The sequence below is a fragment of the Grampus griseus genome, assembly GCF_964374135.1.
Source record: "Grampus griseus genome assembly, chromosome: 17".
Taxonomy (NCBI): Eukaryota; Metazoa; Chordata; class Mammalia; order Artiodactyla; family Delphinidae; genus Grampus; species Grampus griseus.
The window spans coordinates 41,258,842-41,280,130 of NC_139011.1; the positions used below are offsets into that span (position 1 = coordinate 41,258,842).

The 21,289-nt window shown below is 36.6% G+C and overlaps 1 protein-coding gene across 4 annotated transcripts in view; it reads right to left on the reverse strand.

The window, feature by feature from the left end:
• The window catches only part of DPY19L4 (dpy-19 like 4), a 58,764-nt gene that overhangs the window by 12,388 nt on the left and 25,087 nt on the right, over positions 1-21,289 (reverse strand). For 2 of the 4 annotated variants that reach the window (XM_082675144.1, XM_082675141.1), the window contains 7 exons: positions 18,335-18,458; positions 12,428-12,562; positions 9,800-9,931; positions 9,600-9,698; positions 8,968-9,041; positions 5,656-5,814; positions 4,653-4,775 (listed from right to left, as the gene is read on the reverse strand). In XM_082675144.1, the coding sequence (XP_082531270.1) occupies positions 4,653-4,775; positions 5,656-5,814; positions 8,968-9,041; positions 9,600-9,698; positions 9,800-9,931; positions 12,428-12,562; positions 18,335-18,458 (846 nt within the window). The remainder of the gene's footprint in view (positions 1-4,652; positions 4,776-5,655; positions 5,815-8,967; positions 9,042-9,599; positions 9,699-9,799; positions 9,932-12,427; positions 12,563-18,334; positions 18,459-21,289) is intronic. The other 2 variants (XM_082675142.1, XM_082675143.1) reach the window with 2 other exon arrangements.

Genomic DNA, 21,289 nt, shown 5'->3' on the forward strand with positions numbered 1-21,289 from the left:
CCTACAGATATGTTAGCATAAATGTATAAAGATATACATGTGGGGTTTTAACTGCAGTATGTTGTTTTAATTGCAAAAAAAAAAAAGAAACCTAACTATCCTTCAACAGGTACTGATTAAATAATAAATCCTTATGAAAAACAAAAAAGCAAACTGCAAAATTTTATGTATACTGTTACCCTAGTTTTTTGGTGATTTTTTTTCTAATGTACATATATGCAGTATAGCCAAAAAAAAAACATCTGAAAAGATATTGCTGACAGTTGTGACCTCTGAGGACTGGGACGGAAGGATTTTCATTTTTTACTTCATACATATCTATATTATTTGGGTTTGTTAAACAATCTGCATTATTACTTTTGAGATTAATTTTTTAAAAACAGGATTGAAAAATTAGGGCCCTTAACTTAAAAAGATTAAAAATCCAGGTGTACAGAAAAATGAACTTGTGCAAATAAAAGGCAGTACCTTACTTTAAGTTGTAACTTGTACAGGAAACAAAAGAAACCCATCACCCTAGGTGATGGTAAAAGCTGAAGACAGAAGAGGAAGAGTTTAGAAAACTTTGTGGATGTCATTGCTTCACACAGATTATCAAGGAAAAATAACATCTCAGAAGATAACTTTTGTAGTTAAGACTAAGGAAACAATAAGATCCTTCTAAGATATATTCTTTGATGACAAACTCAAAAGAGACTAGAAGAATATGAGGCCAGAGTACAAATGTGAACTATTGTGGTTTTATAAAACAGCAAAGCTATGAAATGGGGAAAACAAAGTAACATTCATCTAATAAAAATTTATTGATCATACACTTCAGGGTGACCAAAGTACTAGAGAGAAAAAAAGAAAAACAAGACATGGCTACAGCCCTCAAGGAGGGCTTTATTAAGATGGAATAAAACTGAACACACGGGAAACAATTAGAAAATAAGTATAAAAACTTTATATAAGGTCTAGGGTGATATGAAAGCAAAAGGACCAATTTGAGAATGTACTTAAGGTTTAAAACAATGAATACTGAATCAGGCTTTGAGAGAAGTAGCTGGATGTATATAGAATACATGTTGCTAAGACAGAGGAATTGCATTCGTTTCCTCTGGTTAACCAGTAACTCCTAAAACCAATAACTTCCCCATTTCAGAAAATACCAAACCTATTTTTCCAGTCAGCCAGAATCAATACTAGAGTCTGGTTTATAACTCCAGGAGAGACTACTCACATTGAATTACATGTATATGACATTCCTTGGAACACAAACTCTCTGCTCTAGACATTGGACCATTGTGCCAATCCACTGATTTCTTCGTATACAACCTCTCCTTACCATTTTATGTCAATAGCCAGCTAATTAACATCTCAACTTTTAAATTCTCTTCCAATTCAACCAAATGCCAGATGAATCCTTTTCAAACATAACTATGAGAAGACATGTTCTGTTCAAAAATCTTTAGTTTCCCAATACCTACAGAAATAAATGAAAACTCACTCAAATGGTTTTCAGGGCCCTCTAAAATATGGTCCCGACATACCTTTTCAGTTTTTTCTACTACTTCCCTAAATGATTAGAGTTCCAGCCAGAGTTTGCAGAACAATCTCAGTGTTTCCATCCCATAATGCACACAAGTTTCTCCCTCCTGGTAAAACTGCACCCCTCTCTAGTTGCTGCCTTAGCCTCTGATTCCCTTTATAGCCAGACTTCTTGAAGTCTACACTCATCTCTCTTTCCTCAGCTTCTTTTCTCTCTGATCATATCCTTTAAAAACTCTTCCTTTGGCTTCTGAATTGCAACTCTTCCTAGGATCCCTCCACCACAGTCCCTGCAACTCCTTATTTAGTTTCCAATTCCCAAATATCTTAGTTTTGGCCCCTTTACTCCATCTCCATTGCTACTCACTTCTAGATTCTACTATGATACCTTCTTAACTGGTTTATCTTCCTCTAATCTTGTTTTCCTCAAATCTTTCTCAATCATTGCTGCCCGAGAGATTTTCCATAAAAGAGTAAAGTTGATCATATCAAACTTCTGCTTAAAACATTTGATCTGTTCCCTGCTTATTTTTCCGGACATATCTCACTATTTCCCTCACATTCGTCCCATAGTATTGGTTCCCAAAGAATACTTCTTTTTCCCAGATTATTATACACACACGCACGCGCGCGCGCGCACACACACACACACACACACACACACACACACACACACACGAGAAAACTGACAGCCTGGCCAATCTCTATTTCTCAAGACTGTGGCCCTGTTTAGAAAATCTCCCTTAAGCTGATTTCCCCTACCTACCTTCCACAAGTGAGTTAGTACCTCTCCTCTGGATGCCCAGAGCACCCTCTGTATACCTTTCTCATAGTATTTTACTTTGTTCTAGCTCTTGGTTTACTTATCTAGAATAGGAACTCTGAAAAGATTCAAAAAGACTAGATTTCATCTCTCTCTAATCCCTACTGCCTACCTGGTGGAGTGCCTGGCACCTCCTAGGGGACCATGCAAGTTATCTGCATGAATAGATGATCGTGTCTTAGAGGTCTAGTGAGTAAATTAGAGAATCAAGGACCAATGATAGAATAATGCAGATTACATGTTCAAAAAAGGGATCTTGAACTTAAAATGACAGATCCAACAATGAAGAATGGTGGGAATAACAAAAAGTTCTTTTTCAGAGAGAAATAAAACTGAGGAAGGAGGGGAAGGAGGGGAAAAAGGTAAACCATGCTCCAAATTCTAGTACTACTAGGCAACAAGATGAGAATCAAACCCTGAATCACTTAAAATATTCATGGATTAATACACTTCTTCATCCTGTTTAGGTACTATGGATTGCTAATTATTAGAGTGAAACTTATTCTCACTTCAAGTTTCCATAGAGATACCCCCTTGTCATGGGTTTGGCAGTCTGATAAGGTCTGTGGACCCCTTATAAGAAAACATTTCTAAATGCATAAAATACATAGGCTTACAAAGGAAACCAATTATACTGAAATACTGATATTAAATAATAAAATTTGTATTTGTAATACAGCAATATTTGTACTTGTTTATTAATACATTAAATGCAGGTCTAATAATTACTATAATTTTGAAGTAGTGATGTATATAAACAATATTCAAGATACCTGTAAAAAACCAGTACAATGAGAAAATAACTATGCTTTCTGTTGGTGAAAGCACCACGGGTACTGCTAAAATGACTGTGATTCTGTATCTGTATTCATAATTAAAGGAAACTTAAATCTTATACTGTATCAATATTCTTCACGTCTCCCTGCTTTTATTCCCCTCCCTATACTTCAGAACCCTAACTGCTCCTCCTTGTGGCAGCAATTTACCTGATTTGTGAGTGTGAGGTGACAATACTCAACAAACACTTATAGGCTTTTACATTTTGGATCTTCCTTTTGCAGCATGGGTGTATATAGGTGCAGCAGGCTTACCAAGGCTCTGGCCATTCAAGAGGGAAGGCCTGAAATTTAAGGACTAAACTCAGTTTGGGGTGGAAGATATTCAAAGGCCTTTTGGTCACACATGAAAAAGAGTTCTCCAATGCAACTTTTATCAGAATCAGAATCATTCAGATGACCAAAATATATTCCTCATATATATTTGGTTTTTGACCACGGGTTTCTGGCTCACAACTCCCCAAACCCTTGGAATTTCCTAAGCGCTGAGAGCTTAAATGTATCTTTTATTATGTTAATGAGGCGACTTTTATGTAATAAAGCCTCCATAAAAACCCAAAAGTACAGGGTTCAGGAGCTTCCCGGTTGGTGAACATGTAGGGATTTCTCTCTCCTGGAGAGAGCATGGGAGCTCCAGCCCTTTCCCCATACCTTGCCCTATGAACCTCTTCCATGTGGCTGTTCCTGATTTATATCCTTTGATAATAAACCAGTAAGTAAAATGTTTCTCTGAGTTCTGTGAGCTGCTCTACCAAATTAATCAAACCTGAGGAGGGGGTCTTGGGAACCTCTGATCTATAGCCAGTTCACCAGAAACACAGGTGACAACCTGGACTTGTAACTGGTGTCTGAAGAGGTAGCAGGGGAGTCTTGTTGGACTGAACCCAAGCCTGTAGATTCTGATGGTACTTCTGGCAGATAGTCAAAATTGAGCTGAATTGTAGGATACCCAGCTGGTGTCCAGAGAATTGTTTGTTGGTATGAAGAAACCTCCTCCCCACTTTGAAATTGGGTGCTCAGAACCATTTCATACTCCTATGTCTTATTTCTCATCTGAGTCAAACTTCAAAGAAAAGGGTATATTGAACCCTCACCCTCACCCTCATAACACCATTTACCTCTCCTTCGCTTATCAAAGTTATAATTTTATTTTTGTGTGGTTAGCATCTGTCACCTTCAATAGACCATGAGTCACATAAGGTTAGAGAATCTTGTCCACCACTGTACCCCCAGCACCTAGCACAATGCCTGGCCCTTGGAAAACATTCAATAGTTTTTGAACAAATAAATTACTAAGTAAATATCGGTTCACTGTACTATAAACACCTCTCTAAACTCCAGTTAGATTAAGGTTTTTTTGAGTTTTTATAGTGTTTTTATAAATGTGTTCTTCAAAGTATCCATTAACTACCATTAGAAAGGACAATTCTTTGTAAAAACAAATGGCTCAAATATACACTTACCCTTCTATAATCATTGCAAGAGAGCCCAATAAAATAGTGTGAATCACGTGATAAATTATTTCTGGCCTTTCTCCAATTTGTCCATCTTCAAGCGTAATAGTTTCTTTCAGGGACTTACCACTACTGAAAGAAATGTTTTTTTACTACTTTGAAAATATTTATTTGAAAAATCAAAGATCTTTAATATCTTCATTAAAAAAATATAGGTAGTTCCAAAAATTTGAAAGTATATTCTGCTGGTCAAATACCTAACTTAGGTATCTCCAAGTCTTTGAAAATGGCTATTGAAGCTTGAAGACAACTGCCTCAATAAAGACTAAACATGAAAGTTCAGGAAATATAATAAAAAAGATACATAGGTTCCTTTTCCAAGATGAATTATCACTAAACTAATGATTGTTAAATCAATAGTTAAATAATAATTTGAATTACTAAGTTCTCAAAATTAAGTTACTACACACAGCCTCCTTTCAAGTTTGATAAAAATATTTTTAAATAGTCAAACTTTATAATTTGAAATCACTTATACTACTAGTTTCAAGTAATTAGAAAAAATTATGCTTACAGTAAATAAAAAATCTGAGTAAATTAGTCTGTAAAAGTTTAACTGATTATTTAAATATTATTCCTGCATTAAAAATGGACATTACAGGGACTTCCCTGGTGGTCCAGTGGGTAAGACTCCACACTCCCAATGCTGGAGGGTTGGGTTCGATCCCTGCTCGGGGAACTAGATCCCGCATGCATGCCGCAACTAAAGATTCCATGTGCCGCAACTAAAACCCGGCACTGCCTAAATAAATAAATATGAATCTTACATATTTAGATGTATAAGCTTAAATTTGAATTTCATCTACTTATAATGATATTTTATACACTGATAAAGAGAGAATTCAATTAGAAACTCTAAAACACACAAATATTGGAAGGATATTAAAAATAAGTTTTCTATATTTCCATAATTTATTAGTTAGTAATATGATTGGTTCTCCTAGGTACTTACTTAATTCTCCTAAAAATAACTTGAATCATAGAAAGAAAACAAGTAATTAACACTAAAATATAGAAAGGTAATAAAGAAGACTGTGTCAATCGCAAAAAAAATTCTTGAGATGGTGCTTGAAGGGATTCTTGACATAGGAGCCAATTCATTGTAAAATTCCTACAGAAAACAAAAGCATGATATTAAAATCACAGATGTTTTAAAGTACTGAACTTAAAATTATTTTTTCCATCTCAGTAAAAACTAAGACAAAACTAAACGCACTTCCTAAATCCGTTAACTTACAACAGAAAGGTCATACCCTTTATAAATGAAAATAATAGCATTAGTAACCCTCCTCAACAAACTGCCCTAATAAATTTAAAACTACATTTTTATGATCCAGCAATGTGACCATCTCTAGAACCCAATACAGTTTTAGGGGAGTTTTACTTTCTATTTTTACCTGGAAGATAACAAAAAAATTCAACTGTCTAACCTCTAACAGCACTGTCCAGTATGATAGCCACTAGCTATACGTAGCTAATAGCACATGAAATGTGGCCAGTGCAAATGGAGATAGTCTTTAAGCACAAAATACACCCTGGACTTCAAAGATAAAAAAATCAAGAAAAAAGGAATTTAAAAAATACAAAATATATCTCAATAATTTTATATTGTTTACACATTAAAATAACATTTTTAATATATTGGATTAAATAAAGTACGTTATTGAAATGAAATTCACTTATTTCTTTTTACTTTTTTTTAATGCTACTAGAAAATTATGTATGCAACTAATGTCATATTGTTATTGGACAGCCCTGTTTTATATTGATAAATGTAACTTGACTAGGACCCATTTTAAAAAGAGGTATCTAATTATTAAGACAGAAACCATAAAATGTGAAATGTAAGTTTTTTGAGCTATAACAGTCAGGATAAACTTTTTTTTTTTAACCCACACTAAATATAATCAACAAGCCTCCTAGTTATACGTAGATTTATCTGCATTCTCACTCCCAATCCATCTTCAACCTCCATTTAATTCTCAAATTCCTAGCCCTGGGGGAAGAGGTGAGCGATGGAATGATGTTCAGGAGTGCTCACGGATGGATTGAGAATGCTTCACAAATCACTGGGTTTAAACTAAAAGGTTAAAGTTTCACAATGTGCCAAACAGCTATACAACTGTATCAGAGAGGCTGCCATCAAAATATTTTGTACCTAGGACGAAAGCACGTCTTAAAAATCTGCCTACTAAAGTAACTGATTCTATAAGGTCTAATTCAAATTCCAATTTAATGATATTCTTTCCATAACCCCCGTCTCAATCCTTCCTTCCCCATATTCCCATGGCACTTTAATTATCCCTTTATTATAGTGCTTAATGCAATCTGCTATGCGTTAGATCGTAGTCATTTTTGTATCCCCCAGAGTACCTGGCCCAGTATCTTGCACATTAAATAAATATTTATTAACACTTCTTTACTGATTCTTTTCTTTTCTTTTCTTTATTTATTTATGGCTGCGTTGGGTCTTCGTTGCTGTGCGCGGGTTCTCATTGCGGTGGCTTCTGTTGTTGCGGAGCGGGGGCTCTAGGCGCGTGGGCTTCAGTAGCTGCAGCTCGCAGGCTCTAGGGCACAGGCTCAGTAGTTGTGGCGCACGGGCTTAGCTGCTCTGCGGCATGTGGGGTCTTCCCGGGCCAGGGCTCGAACCAGTGTCTCCTGCATTGGCAGGCGGATTCTTAACCACTGTGCCACCAGGGAAGCCCCTTTTTTAACATCTTTTTATTTTATTTATTTTTTGTGTGTGTGTGGTACGCGGGCCTCTCACTGTTGTGGGCTCTCCCGTTGCGGAGTACAGGCTCCAGACGCGCAGGCCCAGCGGCCATGGCTCACGGGCCTAGCCGCTCCGCGGCATGTGGGATCTTCCCGGACTGGGGCACGAACCCGTGTCCCCTGCATCAGGAGGTGGACTCTCAACCACTGCGCCACCAGGGAAGCCCTCTTTACTGATTCTTAAAATTCCGTCTCAACAGAAATGTCTCCTGAAATTCTGGTGAATTACAAATCCTGATATCCAATTGGCACATTTGCACATAAAGCACTTATTATTTACACCACCCATGCCATTAATTGTATAAAAACTATCTAATGAGCCAGCAATATTCTTAAGGACAAGATTAATAAGTCTTAATCTTAAAATACCCAGTATATTACCTTGTGAAGCCTAGTACCTGACATGAGGAACAAAGGCGCACTATAGAACATCAACTAAGAAACACTGGACAAAAGCAGAGCTTAATGCTAGGCTCATTCTAGAGTCTTCCAAGGTTAAAGAGAAAATCAGTGAAAAGGCCAGTCAATTATGGAGGTCTGCAACCAACTTTTACTAGTTGCCTGATGAGTGTCAGGCCTACAAATACACCTGAAAAAGACATGGTCCCTACCTTTATGAAGCACATGGCCTCTTAAAGGATCCTTTTATCTTACTAGATAGCCATATACGATTTACACTTCAGAAGGCTTCTCCAGTGTCTAAGCAATGTCAAACACTTGGTTAACTGATATATCACAACATAAAATTTCATTCACAGTATCTAAAATCCCATGTAATCCCAGCAAACGATTATAAGATTCTACGGTCTACTATATGAACTTGAGATATGTATAGGTAAATATATATTTTCTGTTATGCAAATGGACTCTATCAGTACATAAAATCATTTATTTCATTTTAGATTTAAAAAATGCATTTAAACAACAAAAGGTACAACACTATTTTTGAATTTAAAAAGTCAGCTTCTGGTCCAATCCACTATTATGACCAAAGATAAGATTCTTTGCTATGAAATAAATATCTTACTGACCACCCCATTTTTAATGCCTATGCCCTTTTTTTTTTAAAGTATAGATTTGGAGTATATCATGAACTTTTTTTTTTTTAATTGAACTATAGTTGATTTACACCCATACTCTTTGTAATATAACATTTTGCAGTTAGTGGTTAAAATTTCCTTGGTTCTTTATTCATTTTAAATCTTTAATTTATTCTGACCTTAGATTGTATCATCACTCCTCATCAAGGAAAGTAGCCTCAACATACTGTGATGCTATTGAGGTTTAAGTATATCTAATTTTAAAAGACCTAAATGAGATTTTTTTTTAAATGAGAAAAGTATTGATGTCTTATTTCTTCTAGATATTGTAATATCCCAAATTATTTTCTAAGTGGTATGTAATTAGGTGTGTACTCCCTCCTTTGATTATTTTTGCTCTTTATCTTCTAAGTGCTATAGAGTTAGGTAAACTTACATAATCTAAAACTTACTTAGTCATATTTAGTCCAAATTTTACTTCAAGGAATTTCAGCATATGTCCATTTTCTTTGTGGGGGACAAACATCTGAAGGAGAAAAACACTAGTTACAACAAAGAACTATTAGCTAAGTTTATAGCAATATGCTTTAGTCCAATACTAGAACTAGAAAATACAGCAAGACCACAAAACAAAAAATATGAATTAAAAATACATGATCTAACTATGAAGCAAGGAGATTTATTGGCATAGTCAATCACATTACTTTATAGTTAAGCATAAAACTATAATGGGGTAGTAAGAAGATTTTAACCTGATCCCACCTGGCTTAAATAACTTACCCACTCTTTTGAATGTCTTTGACTCATCTGAATTTATTCCATATATTACTTAGTGTTAATTGGGTAATGATGACATTTTAAATTAAATGAAAAATAAAGTGTAATTTTTAAAAAGCATTTCTATAGGAAAGACTCAGAATCCTATTTTCGCACCTAATATACTAGGTATGATTATTGTTCAACTAAACATGTTACTGTACAAACTCTTACTTTGCTATCCCATTATTCTCATTAAAATTTAGCCCAGTATATTTCATTATTCAATTTGCTCTACCACATGAATCTCAAACACAGAGTTACTTACTTTCATTATAATATTCAATGTCACTGTCAGAGTACACACCAAGTAAAAATTAATCACTTTCATTATTTTAGCCACGAAAGTTCCTTTCTTCACATTCAGCTATGCAGGGAGGAAAATTATATGAACAAAGAAGTGAGGTTTAAAAAAATTAACAATTTAAAAATTCCCCCCAAGAATGATAAAAAGGCAATTCTAATTACCTGAAGGCACTTAGCAAGCATTAAGGCTATTACAAAACTTAATAAAGGAGATACCAATAAAGCCGAATTCTCAAACTGCAGTAAATATCCCAGAAAGAGAGAAAATATATAGATTTTATAAACTTCATGAACCTGTTGGGACAAAAATAAAATGAATGAGAATTAAATGAATTTTATTGTACATATTTTCATTACGTAAGATTTGACTACAATTATAAAGTAAATGCTCTACTATAATTTTGGACAGTATTATATTTACAACCATTCAATTCGTAGTTTTAATGCCATGGGATGTAACTAATTTATCACTTCCTTTTTAGAAAGAACTCTCCACAAAGTAAAAAGCTTTGAAACCATGGATGTCTAAATCAGACTGGAAAAACCTTCTTTAATCCCAGGCTCTGACTTAATTTCACTTGGTTTGTCTTGTCCATCTATGCAACATCAAGCTGCATAAATCAAAAATCATAACCATTAGCAGCAGTTCCCAAAACCTATCCGGTGAAAATATACTCCCATGAAATGTAGCACCAGAGAAAAGGATTTCGCACTTGGTCCATTTAACAGTGACAATAAGAAAGTTAAATTCAATTTCCTAATAGAAGATCTCTCAGGAAAGTTATGTCTTACTATATTTCTTTTCTAAAATTCTATAGTATAATAATTTAATCTGCCATAAAATAAATTCCTTTTAGAAAGGGGAGAACTAAGACAAAATATAGACACTAGTTGGGGGGAGGGGGAGGAATCAAAAGGCAGAGTGTTAAAAGTTAAAAAAAGAAAAAAAAACCAAAAGAAAAAAAATCCCAAAAAGGCCAGAGCCATTTTTTAAAAAGATACCTCACTGTCGGGAGGCTGAAGCAATGACAAGAGAGGGCATTATGGGATCTTCTGGGTGCTGGTCATGTTCTATTTTTTCATCTTGGCTGCTGGTTCTCTTAGCTCCAAACCTATCCCTCTATCCCGGCCTCATAATGCTGGGGCCGGCTTCTTCAGTCTACATTTCTGCTTTTTCATTTGGCTCTCTATTAATCTCTGCCAATCCATGTTAGCGAGAGATAATAAGAGTTGGAGGAGAGAGCAGGGGCGTGTTCCTTACTGCAGCCTGCAGCTCCCGGGAGGATCACCTCAGCAATGCTTCTTCACTCCAACAGAGTTAATTCCTTCCTGTTAAGGCAGCTGGATGCAGCTGCAGTTTCCCTAACACTTGAAGAACGAGCTGTATCACATCTTCTTACCCCAGAGATGGCAGAATCAGCTGGTCAGAGTACCATTCTCAGAAGTCTGGGTCCCATTTCCACAGAGCCCTTCTCCCCAGTTCAGAGATACCAGCAAAGCTGAGCAGTGGCCCTTCCTCAGAAGTCTGTTTCAGCTCCACGGGGTTCCCTCCTCTAAGCTTCTACGTTTTAATAATTCCAAATTCTTCCTTTCAGCCCTCAGCTCTAGGGGAGGTAGCTGCTTCCTGAAGTTGCTACCTCTATAATACTTTCAGGTACTTATTACCTTTTCATTTAACAAGTTAACAACTTTATACTTGGTTAATGATTGTTTATATTAAATTCTCTCTATTGAAATAACCTAAATGTTGGTACTCATCAGAATTCTGGACCATCTGAAGAAAAGGAAGAGAAGAGCGAGAAGATTCCCAAATTTCTGGCTTAGACAACATATTAAATACTTAATACATGTTTATAAATAAAAAAAAAGATGAGAGGGCAAAAGAGAAAAAGATAAACAAAGGAACAAAATGTTTATGGGAACCTTTACTGCTGACAAGTATAAATTGATATAACCATTCTGGGGAAAAGCTTGGTATCTTTAGTTAGATTGAATATGTACACATCCTTTGACTTGTAATTCCACTATGAATTTGACTTGTAATTCCACTATATATTCTAGAAAAATCTTGCACTTCTGTGCCAGGTGACATGTATAAAAATGTTACAGCAGCATTGGTCATATGAACAATAAACTGGAAAAAACCTGAAATGTTCATCAGCAATAGAATACATCAGTAAATAAAAATGAATGAAATATAGCTCTGTACATCACCAGGGATGAATCTCAGAAGCAAATCAGGCAAAAGTAAACAATACATTATTTGACAACATAGTTTTAGGAATACACAGAGAGGTGGTAAAAAAACAAAGAAAAAGAAGGAAAGGATTAACAAAATTCAGGACAGTTAGCCTCTGATGGGGAGGGAGCAGGATGTGACTGAGAAAAAGGGGCTTCTAGTGTTCATATGCTCCATATCTTGGCCTGGGTGTTCAAATACTCATATTTTTTCTATACATTGTATATACAGCATGCATATACTCTTTTGTACATTCCTATATTTCACCTTTTTCTTTTTTTAAAGAAACAGAAAGGGAAGATGGAGAAGTAGCTAGAAATAGAGAGGAAGCACAGGGGTGACTCTGGTTAAGCAGACCATGTTTAAGGGAATTTCAAAGTGCTTCTAAAAGGACTAGGGGAGAATAAGTTTAGCAACCTTTTGAGTAGAAGTATAAATCAGAGCCTATTAAAACATTTCAAATTAAGCTTAAAAGCTAAGTGGTTTTATACAACCCTATAAAGACATTTATTCTCTAGATTTAAAATAATAATTTTGAAATGCCATAATACCTTTTCACTTTGCTCCAGTGAAAAACTATCTAGCAAGAAGAGAGATATTGCTTGAAGAAACAAGAGGTAGTGGCTGTACTCCCACATCATCATAAATGTGTAAGTTGAAGCACTCATCAACAAGTAGCAAAACCTCTAGGGAAAACAAAGAAAGAAACTAAATATCAACAGCTTCATTACTATAAAAATCTGTGAGGTTGTTACCTCAAATATTGCAGCTCTGTTACTGCTTCCACTTTAAGGCTATACAATTTTTGAAACTTTGTTTTTAAATCACATAATTATTAAATCCTTACATAAACAATAAGATCTTAAATCAAGCACTCTAAAGAGAAATCAACCACTTGCCCTTCAATGTTCAACATTATACTGAGAACTTCAGGAAGACAAAGAAAAAAAGAAAATTCAGTACAATTTTCTTTCACCCCAAAAGAGATAAAGGAATAAATATTTTTAAATGGTGGCTTTTACTAGGCTTGACTGCTCGGCTTTAGTTACAGTGGAAGTAACTCCTTTCACTCTATAACATTTTCACTTCCCTGCTGCTTCATATTTTCCTAAGAGCTTCCATGTGACTAGTCTATTTATGTCTCAGCCCATTCCACACCCCATGGAAAAAAGTCCATTTCTTTTTTCATTTCCTTTCAGCACAGTGTGGCCTTACCTTTTCCCAAAGTTTATACTGTCAACCATATAAAACTCTCAGCTGTTTTCATCTGCTAAAGTACTAAACACAAGGATTTCACTGCCCTTGCCTGAAATATGCCTGGCTAAAGTCTATTCTGTCCCTCCAAATGTCATCTCCCAAGTGATCCCTTAGTGAGAAACCAAGTCTTAGCATATTTCTAGCAACAGTCTCAACTTCTTCTAGGGACCTACCTTTTTATTCCTAATTCCTCCATCAGCCATAGTGTCAAAACAATTGGTTCTGATAAGAACAATGAAAGGACAATAAGAGTCAAGTCAAGAAACCTAAGATAAGAACTGTGTTCTCCAAAACTAAATCTTTCAGACTCAGCTGACTATACTCAATGATAAATTCCAGAGTCAGAGATACCTCAGACCATCAGCAGATGTTAAGAATTTTTCAGCATCCTGAATAAGATTAAGACCAGATAACAAAATGAAAGAGATGGAAAAATTCCACCAGTTGATCACATATCAAGGGCAAGGCCCAGAAGGGCTCAGCACTAATAGAATAACATAAGCTTCTGCTCTATCTATCACCATAGCTGTAAGAGAAAGTGTTCTGGAAATCTTCTCATGTGGAACAACAGAACTGTAATAACCAGGCCTAAAACCATTATCCTCAGAAAAACCAGCTCCAGAAATCAATGAAGGGTCAGATCTAGATTCAGCTTAAGTAACCTACTGGCCACTTAGAGATTACTTTGGGGATGCTAGCAAAAAGCTACAGTATAATGAAACAAATTGCCAATTCCAAAGGTTTATTCTCAAACTACTCTAAGAACATGCGGTGAAAATATGATAGAGGGAATTCCCTGGCGGTCCAGTGGTTAGGACTCGGCGCTTTCACTGGCAGGGCCCAGGCTGGACCCCTGGTCAGGGAACTAAGATCCCGCATGCCGTGCGGTGCCGCCAAATTAAAAATAATAATAGTAATAGGAACACATGTCAAACACAATCTGGAGAATGACCTAAGTTTCTCCTTTCTCTGGACATTTTCAAAATTCTATGCACTCTTGTCTACCCCTTACCTTTCTCACTTCATTTTCAACTATGCCTTTATTGTCAGCTTTTTTATATATATTACTTAAGTAACAGTAAATGGGTTTCAGTAATCAACCACAGATATCTCTGGATGGCTCCATGTAACTGCACAAAAGATCTGAGCTTGGATATCCTGATGCAACTGGGACCATGAGATCTAGTCTGAAGAGTGGAAAGCAAAGTACAAAATATATGATTAAAATATCCATGTTCCTATACTACTACTCAGTAACAAAAAGGAGCAAATTACTGGTACATGCAACATCACTTGGATAGGTGTTTATGGCATTAGGCTTTATGAAAAAAGTCAATCTTGAAGGATAACATACTACAGAATTCCATTTACATAACCCTTCAAAGTGACAAAATTACAGTGACAGAGAACAAATCTATGGTTGCCAGAGGTTAGGGCTGAGGGAAAGATATGACTATTAAGGGGTAACATAAGTGACGTATAGTGTGTGTGTATATATACATACACATCTTGATTATGGTAATGATTACTTGAAACTACACATGATAAAAATTCATACAATTATACACCCTTCCCCCCAGAAAAGGAATGCATGTAAAAAAGTTATAATAAAAAATACATATATATATTTAGTTTTAATTAGTTCACATGAAGTTACAAAAACAGTACAAAGAATTCCCATGGGACTTCCCTGGTGGTGTGGTAGTTAAGAATCCACCTGCCAATGCAGGAGACACAAATTCAATCCCTGGTCTGGGAAGATCCCACATGCCACGGAGCAACTAAGCCCATGTGCCACAACTACTGAGCCTGCGCTCTAGAGTCTGCGAGCCACAACTACTGAGCCAGCGTGCCACAACTACTGAAGCCCGCACGCCTTGAGCCCGTGCTCCATAACAAGAGAAGCCACCGCAGTGAGAAGCCGGCACACCGCAATCAAGAGTAGCCCCCTCTCGCCTCAACTAGAGAAAGCCTGTGCACAGCAACAAAGACCCAACACAGCCATAAAAGAAAAAGAATTCTCATGGACTGCCTCACCCAGCTTCCCTCAATGACAATATCTTACACGACCATTATACACTGTCAAAACCAGGAAATTGGGCTTCCCTGGTGGCGCAGTGGTTGAGAGTCCGCCTGCCGATGCAGGGGACACGGGTTCGGCCCCGGTCTGGGAAGATCCCATATGCCGCGGAGCGGCTGGGCCCGTGAGCCATGGCCGCTAAGCCTGCGTGTCCGGAGCCTGTGCTCCGCAACAGGAGAGGTTACAACAGTGAGAGGCCCGAGTACCGCAAAAAAAAAAAAAAAAAAAAACAGTAAATTGTCACTGATACAATACTATTAATTCAGGTACAAACCTTCTTTAGATTTCAACACACACACACACACACACAAAGGCATGTGTGTATAGGGTAAGTTCAAGGGGAAGCAAACATAATTGAAGGATTGGACAGTTTTGCTTTTTATATAGATATATTTTTTGGTTCCTAAGTTTTATTCAAGAACTCATACAAAATATACCAGATAATTGAGTTTTATTCCTCGTCTTCCTCCTCTTCTTCATCTTGATTAATCTGGAAGTAACGCAATTCATAACTTTCTTTGTTGTTAGCAACTACGCATAACCAGTCACAGATTATTCTTCTTCAAATATTTTTTGGTGAGGTATTTCGAATACCTTTTGGGAAAAGGCACCTCAGAAGTTACAGTAATCTTGCTTTTGCTTCTTTCGATTGTTACAACACCTCCACCAAGATTCCTAGCTTTTCCATTCACTTTCTCCCCTGAAGAAACTGCTCAAAGTTGGCAGCATCCGTGACTTCATCTTCTACAGAATGGGTATAGTCAAGAGTAAACTTTAGGACCTACTTCTTTTCTTTGCCCACGCTGTGCCATGAGATTTTTAACGGGCACCATCATAGGCAGAAAGAGCAGTTTTGCTTTTTAAAAAATTGAGTTTTAAGCTGAAGGGTTAAGAATACAGTAAACTTGCTTTTTTTTACTACCATGTTTTTATAGAATCCTTAATATTGTTACTCCTTTAATATTTTCATAGATATTTTGCTCTTGCTGTGTACTCTTGAATACCAGATGAGTGGTTAGTTATAAATAATCAAATAACTGTTAAGGACAATTTTCCTGCTTTACCTTAATATGAAGAGAGGAAAAAAGAGAAAGAGGAAGGGGAGGGAAGAAGGGAGAATATTATGGAATACTTTCAAAACAGAGAAAAATAATTGTGGTTAAATAAAAAAGGAGAAACAAAATGTAAACTAAAATAGGAGTATAAGCTATTCTTGGATCCCTTCAAAAAGCACCAAGTCCTTGGTAAACAACAGTAAACTGAATGGAAATATACTTTTCACTGTATATCTATCCATTTGCAATGACTGAATTTTTTTTTTACCATCTGTACAATGTAGATGTATTACTTTAAAAAAAATTTATTTATTTATATATGTATTTTTTGGCTACATTGGGTCTTCGTTGTTGCACACAGGCTTTTTCTCTAGTTGCAGCGAGTGGGGGCTACTCTTTGTTGTGTTGCACAGGCTTCTCATTGTGGATGCTTCTCTTGTTGCGGAGCACGGGCTCTAGGTGTGCAGGCTCCAGTAGTTGTGGTGTGTGGGCTCAGTAGTTGTGGTGCATGGGCTTAGTTGCTCCACGGCATGTGGGATCTTCCCAGACCAGGGATCAAACCCGTGTCTCCTGCATTGGCAGGCGGATTCTTAACCACTGCACCACCAGGGAATCCCTTGTATTACTTTTTTAATTTAAAAAAGTTAGAATTTAAAAAAATACTAGAAAGAATACATAACATGGCAATAAAAATAAGTTATTCAGAAAAATATAAAATATAGTATAGAAGGGAAAAAATAAGTTTACATTTCATTCTACCTTTTCCAAACTCCTTCTTTTAAAATAAATAAGAATAATAGTTTTATTAAAAAGATATTTAAAAAAAAGAAAAAAAAGATATTTGAAAGGGAATTCCCTGGCGGTCCAGTGGTTAGAACTCTATGCTTCCACTGCAGGGGGCACGGGTTCAATCCCTGGTCGGGGAACTGAGATCCCACGTGCTGGGCGGTATGGCCAAAAGTAAAATAAAATAAAAGAGCCTGTGCTCCGCAACGGGAGAGGCTGCTACGGGAGAGGCCACAACAGTGAGAGGTCCGCGAACCACAAAAAAACAAAACAAAACAAAACAAAAAACTTGAAGAACTATTCTTTCCTAAGAGACAGCTACACAATCTAACAGGAAAACACTCAAATACTCCCTATTATAGAAAATATTCTTTCTCAGAAAGCTGTTTATACAAAACCAACAAAAGGAAAATTACAAATCTGAAATGTGTTCTTATTATTTTAGATAAGAAAGGAAATACTAGTGTTATAAAAAATGAAATAAAGTTTGCTATGCTCAGGACATCTGACATCACTGAAAGGAGGAAAGAACATTTTTCAGAGATTTCAAAAAGGAACCATAAGTAAATACAATTTCCTGGCCAACCAGGTCCCTACAGTCCCTTTTTCTAGCCAGGAATTCTTAACCTAAGACAGGCAGACAGACTGTCAAAGGATTGCTACATTTAAGTCAATTTCAGTGTAATTGGTTGCCTTTTATAATCACATTTATTTTATTTTATGCATTTAAAATCATTATTCTGATAGAGTCTCTAAGCTTCACTTGACTGCTGAAAGGGCTTATGGCAACAACAACAAGAGCACAACACTAAGAATCTAAACTATCCAGGATAGTCTCCTGAAGCTCACTAGCTTACCTACACCTCAGTCACAGAAAACATACGGGCAAACAAAATATGCAGTGCTACATTGTTGTCCCTTGTAGTCACTCTTTATATCTTCATTAATATTCTTCAACTTGTGATGATTAAAGGCCATCAATGTTCCAGAAGTGAGAGAAATGGTAAAATAACGAGACAGATTAATTTTCAAAATAAGATATTCTTCATATATTTGTCAAGTAACTGCACTAAAACAATATAACATCTCCTTTCTCATAAATATAATTTACTGTCAATCAGATTACAGAATAACAGTTATAACAAGACTACCTAACTATATCCTTTACGGTGTAGTTCAGGTTTCACTGAGTATAATTTAACTCTTAATATGAATAGCTTTAAAATAATGTACCACATTTGCAATACATCAGAATTGTGACAAATAAATTTGTATCTTACCTCTCCATAAGAATTTAAGTTGCTTTTTAAATAGCCTGTAAGTGCAGCGACTTGGCATGCAAAATATGGTAGTGCCCAGTTTTCTCTTAAAGGAATGGAGTATTCAATTCTTGTCGTATCTACCCTAAAATAAACCACAGATGAACAGCAAAATAGCAAGACATTATATTTGTGTAACACTATACTTTTCAAGGCACTTCCACACACTGTTGTTCTCCATATCCTGTGAGGTAGGCATGGACAAAGCCACCATTACCTATACAGCATCTTTGAACAAATTAATAGTGTTTCACCCTTACCTTACCTCCCACCCAGGAAGACTTAGTGCTGCTGTGTCTGCTTGATGAATAGATGGGCCTCTGTGAGAAGTTGAAAAAGGCATCCCTGCTCTGGGCAGATACAGCCTCATGCTACAACACACAGCTTGCTGCAGAGTACACTGGAGTTCAGCCCCCCACCCTCCCTTCCCTTAACAAGATGGCTATCCCTCTCTAGAGCACAATGTGCACTACATAACTAGCAGGCCTGGCAGATCCACAGTTCTTATACTAATCCTTATATAAAAGGAATATGAAGTTCAGAGAGGTGATGACTTAATGAAGTCATATAGCTAGTAGGTGACACAACTAGGATTACAATGCATATCTTCTGATATCTAGTTTAACACTTTTTTCAATCAGCAGGTTACCCAGAATTAACATTACAGTAGTCCTTTATGTGACAGATCCAGAGAGCTTTGAAAATCTCCAGAATCAAACACAATGTCTTTGCAGGCTCCTCCTAAGTTTCTCCTCTATCAGTTTTCATTGAGAGCCTGTTGTCTCCCATGCATATCCTCACACCACAATGGACTCCCTTCCCAACAATAATTAAATCTGGATCTCATAAACCCAATAGCTATTTCCCACACAAAAAACAAAGGTGCTATTGCTTAAAAAACTTCATGAAAATTGCTGCATAATTCTCCTAATGGAGACAAAATTCTTGCGTGTAATTTAGTTCAGTCAAATTGTGGTACAGGGAATTCCCTGGTGGTCCCGTGGTTTGGGACTCCATGCTTTCATTGCCGAGGGTGCGGGTTCAATCCCTGGCTGGGGAACTAGAATCCCACAAGCCACGCGGCATGGCCAAAAAAATTAATTAAATAAATTAAAAAAAAATTTTTTAAATGTGGTATAGCCATACAATAGGATACTACTCAGCAATAAAAAGAAATGAACTATTGATACACCCAACATATATGAATCTCAAAATAATTATGCTGAGTGGAGGAAAAAAAGAACCGAAAAAGTATATGCTATATGACTCCATTTATATAAAATTCTAGAAAATGAAAACTAATTTATAGTGACAGAAAGCAGATCACTGGTTTCCTGATCTTTCCTGATTTTCTACAGCAGTAGAGGTGGGGTAAGAAGAGGAAAAAGGGAGAGGTTACCAAGGAGCACAACGAAACTTTTGGGTATGATAATGTGTATTATACTGATTTTGTTGATGGTTTCACAAGTGTGTCTAAGTGTCTAAAATTATCAACTTCTACATTTTAAATATGTACAAGTTTATTCTATGCCAATTACATCTCAATAAAACTTTTAAAACGTATTAGAAAATAACCTGTGTTCTATGAATGTATATGTAATTGAATATATATACATAAATTAAAAACATGAAGATAAAATGAAATAAAAGCTGGAAAAAACTTAGTACAGTGTCCAGAACCTAGTAAACAGTATTAGATCTTATCTCTTTTACAACTCTGTAATGAACTAGTTTTACTTAACAATATATTATGAGCATCTTTCCATAGTATATATGTCAATATACTTCAAGAATATTGAATGGTCATGGCACATAACTGTACAGGTTTATCATAATCTAACCAGTTCCTATTGTTATACACTTACATTGTTTCTGGCTTTATCTATTAAAAACGTTTTTTAAAAACAGGAACCAGGGCTTCCCTGGTGGCGCAGTGGTTGAGAGTCCGCCTGCCAATGCAGGGGACACGGGTTCGTGCCCCAGTCCGGGAAGATCCCACATGCCGCAGAGGGGCTAGGCCCGTGAGCCGTGGCCGCTGAGCCTGCGCGTCTGGAGCCTGTGCTCCGCAACGGGAGAGGCCACAACAGTGAGAGGCCCGGGTACCGCAAAAACAACAACAACAACAACAACAACAACAAAAGAGGAACCAATGTTTTTGTATAGTGATCATTGGTTTCACTGTTAACTTTTAATTCTTTAATCCAATTGGAATTTATTTTACTATGTGTGCAATAAGTATTTCTTTTCCAGATTTGATTGCTGCAATACCATTTAGTGAACATCATGTATTCTAAAGGCCACCTACTTTCATGCAATATTATTTATGAAAAATTGTTGTGAAAGTTAGCTTTCTAAAAGACAAAACAAGATATTCACATGTCATAAGTCAGGAAGTACGAAGGAGAAGATGTCTATTCTCAAGTCAGGACTCTGCCAACCACTCTATCAGCCTAGAATTGGGAAGGTGAACCTGGCAATCCTCATTCCAAAGACTCACTCACTACCCCTACCCAACACACAGCTTAGTGCAGTGAAACCTATAAAACTCTGCACCAGAAGCACTGTCTGGAGAAGGGATGAAGGAAACCTCTAGTCATTGCAGCTGAGTAGGGTCTCTGCCAGTTATTCTCTACACGTGAACAAGCATCCTCACGGCCACAGTCCTGAACACTTGTGCTACTCTTGCTCTTCCCCACACCATCCATGCCTGGTGGTAGTGAGAACCAGAAGGCTACTAGTGGGATGTGACAAAATCCAATGAGACTCACTTTTTCCTCCCCAGCAGCAGAGTCTAGCAGACAGCAGCACAAACCAGCAATTCAAATAACAACTACTTTTACCAATTTCAATTTCAAATAACAACTACTTTTACCAATGGATGCATTCCCAGAGATCAGCTAACTCTGAGTTTTTGTG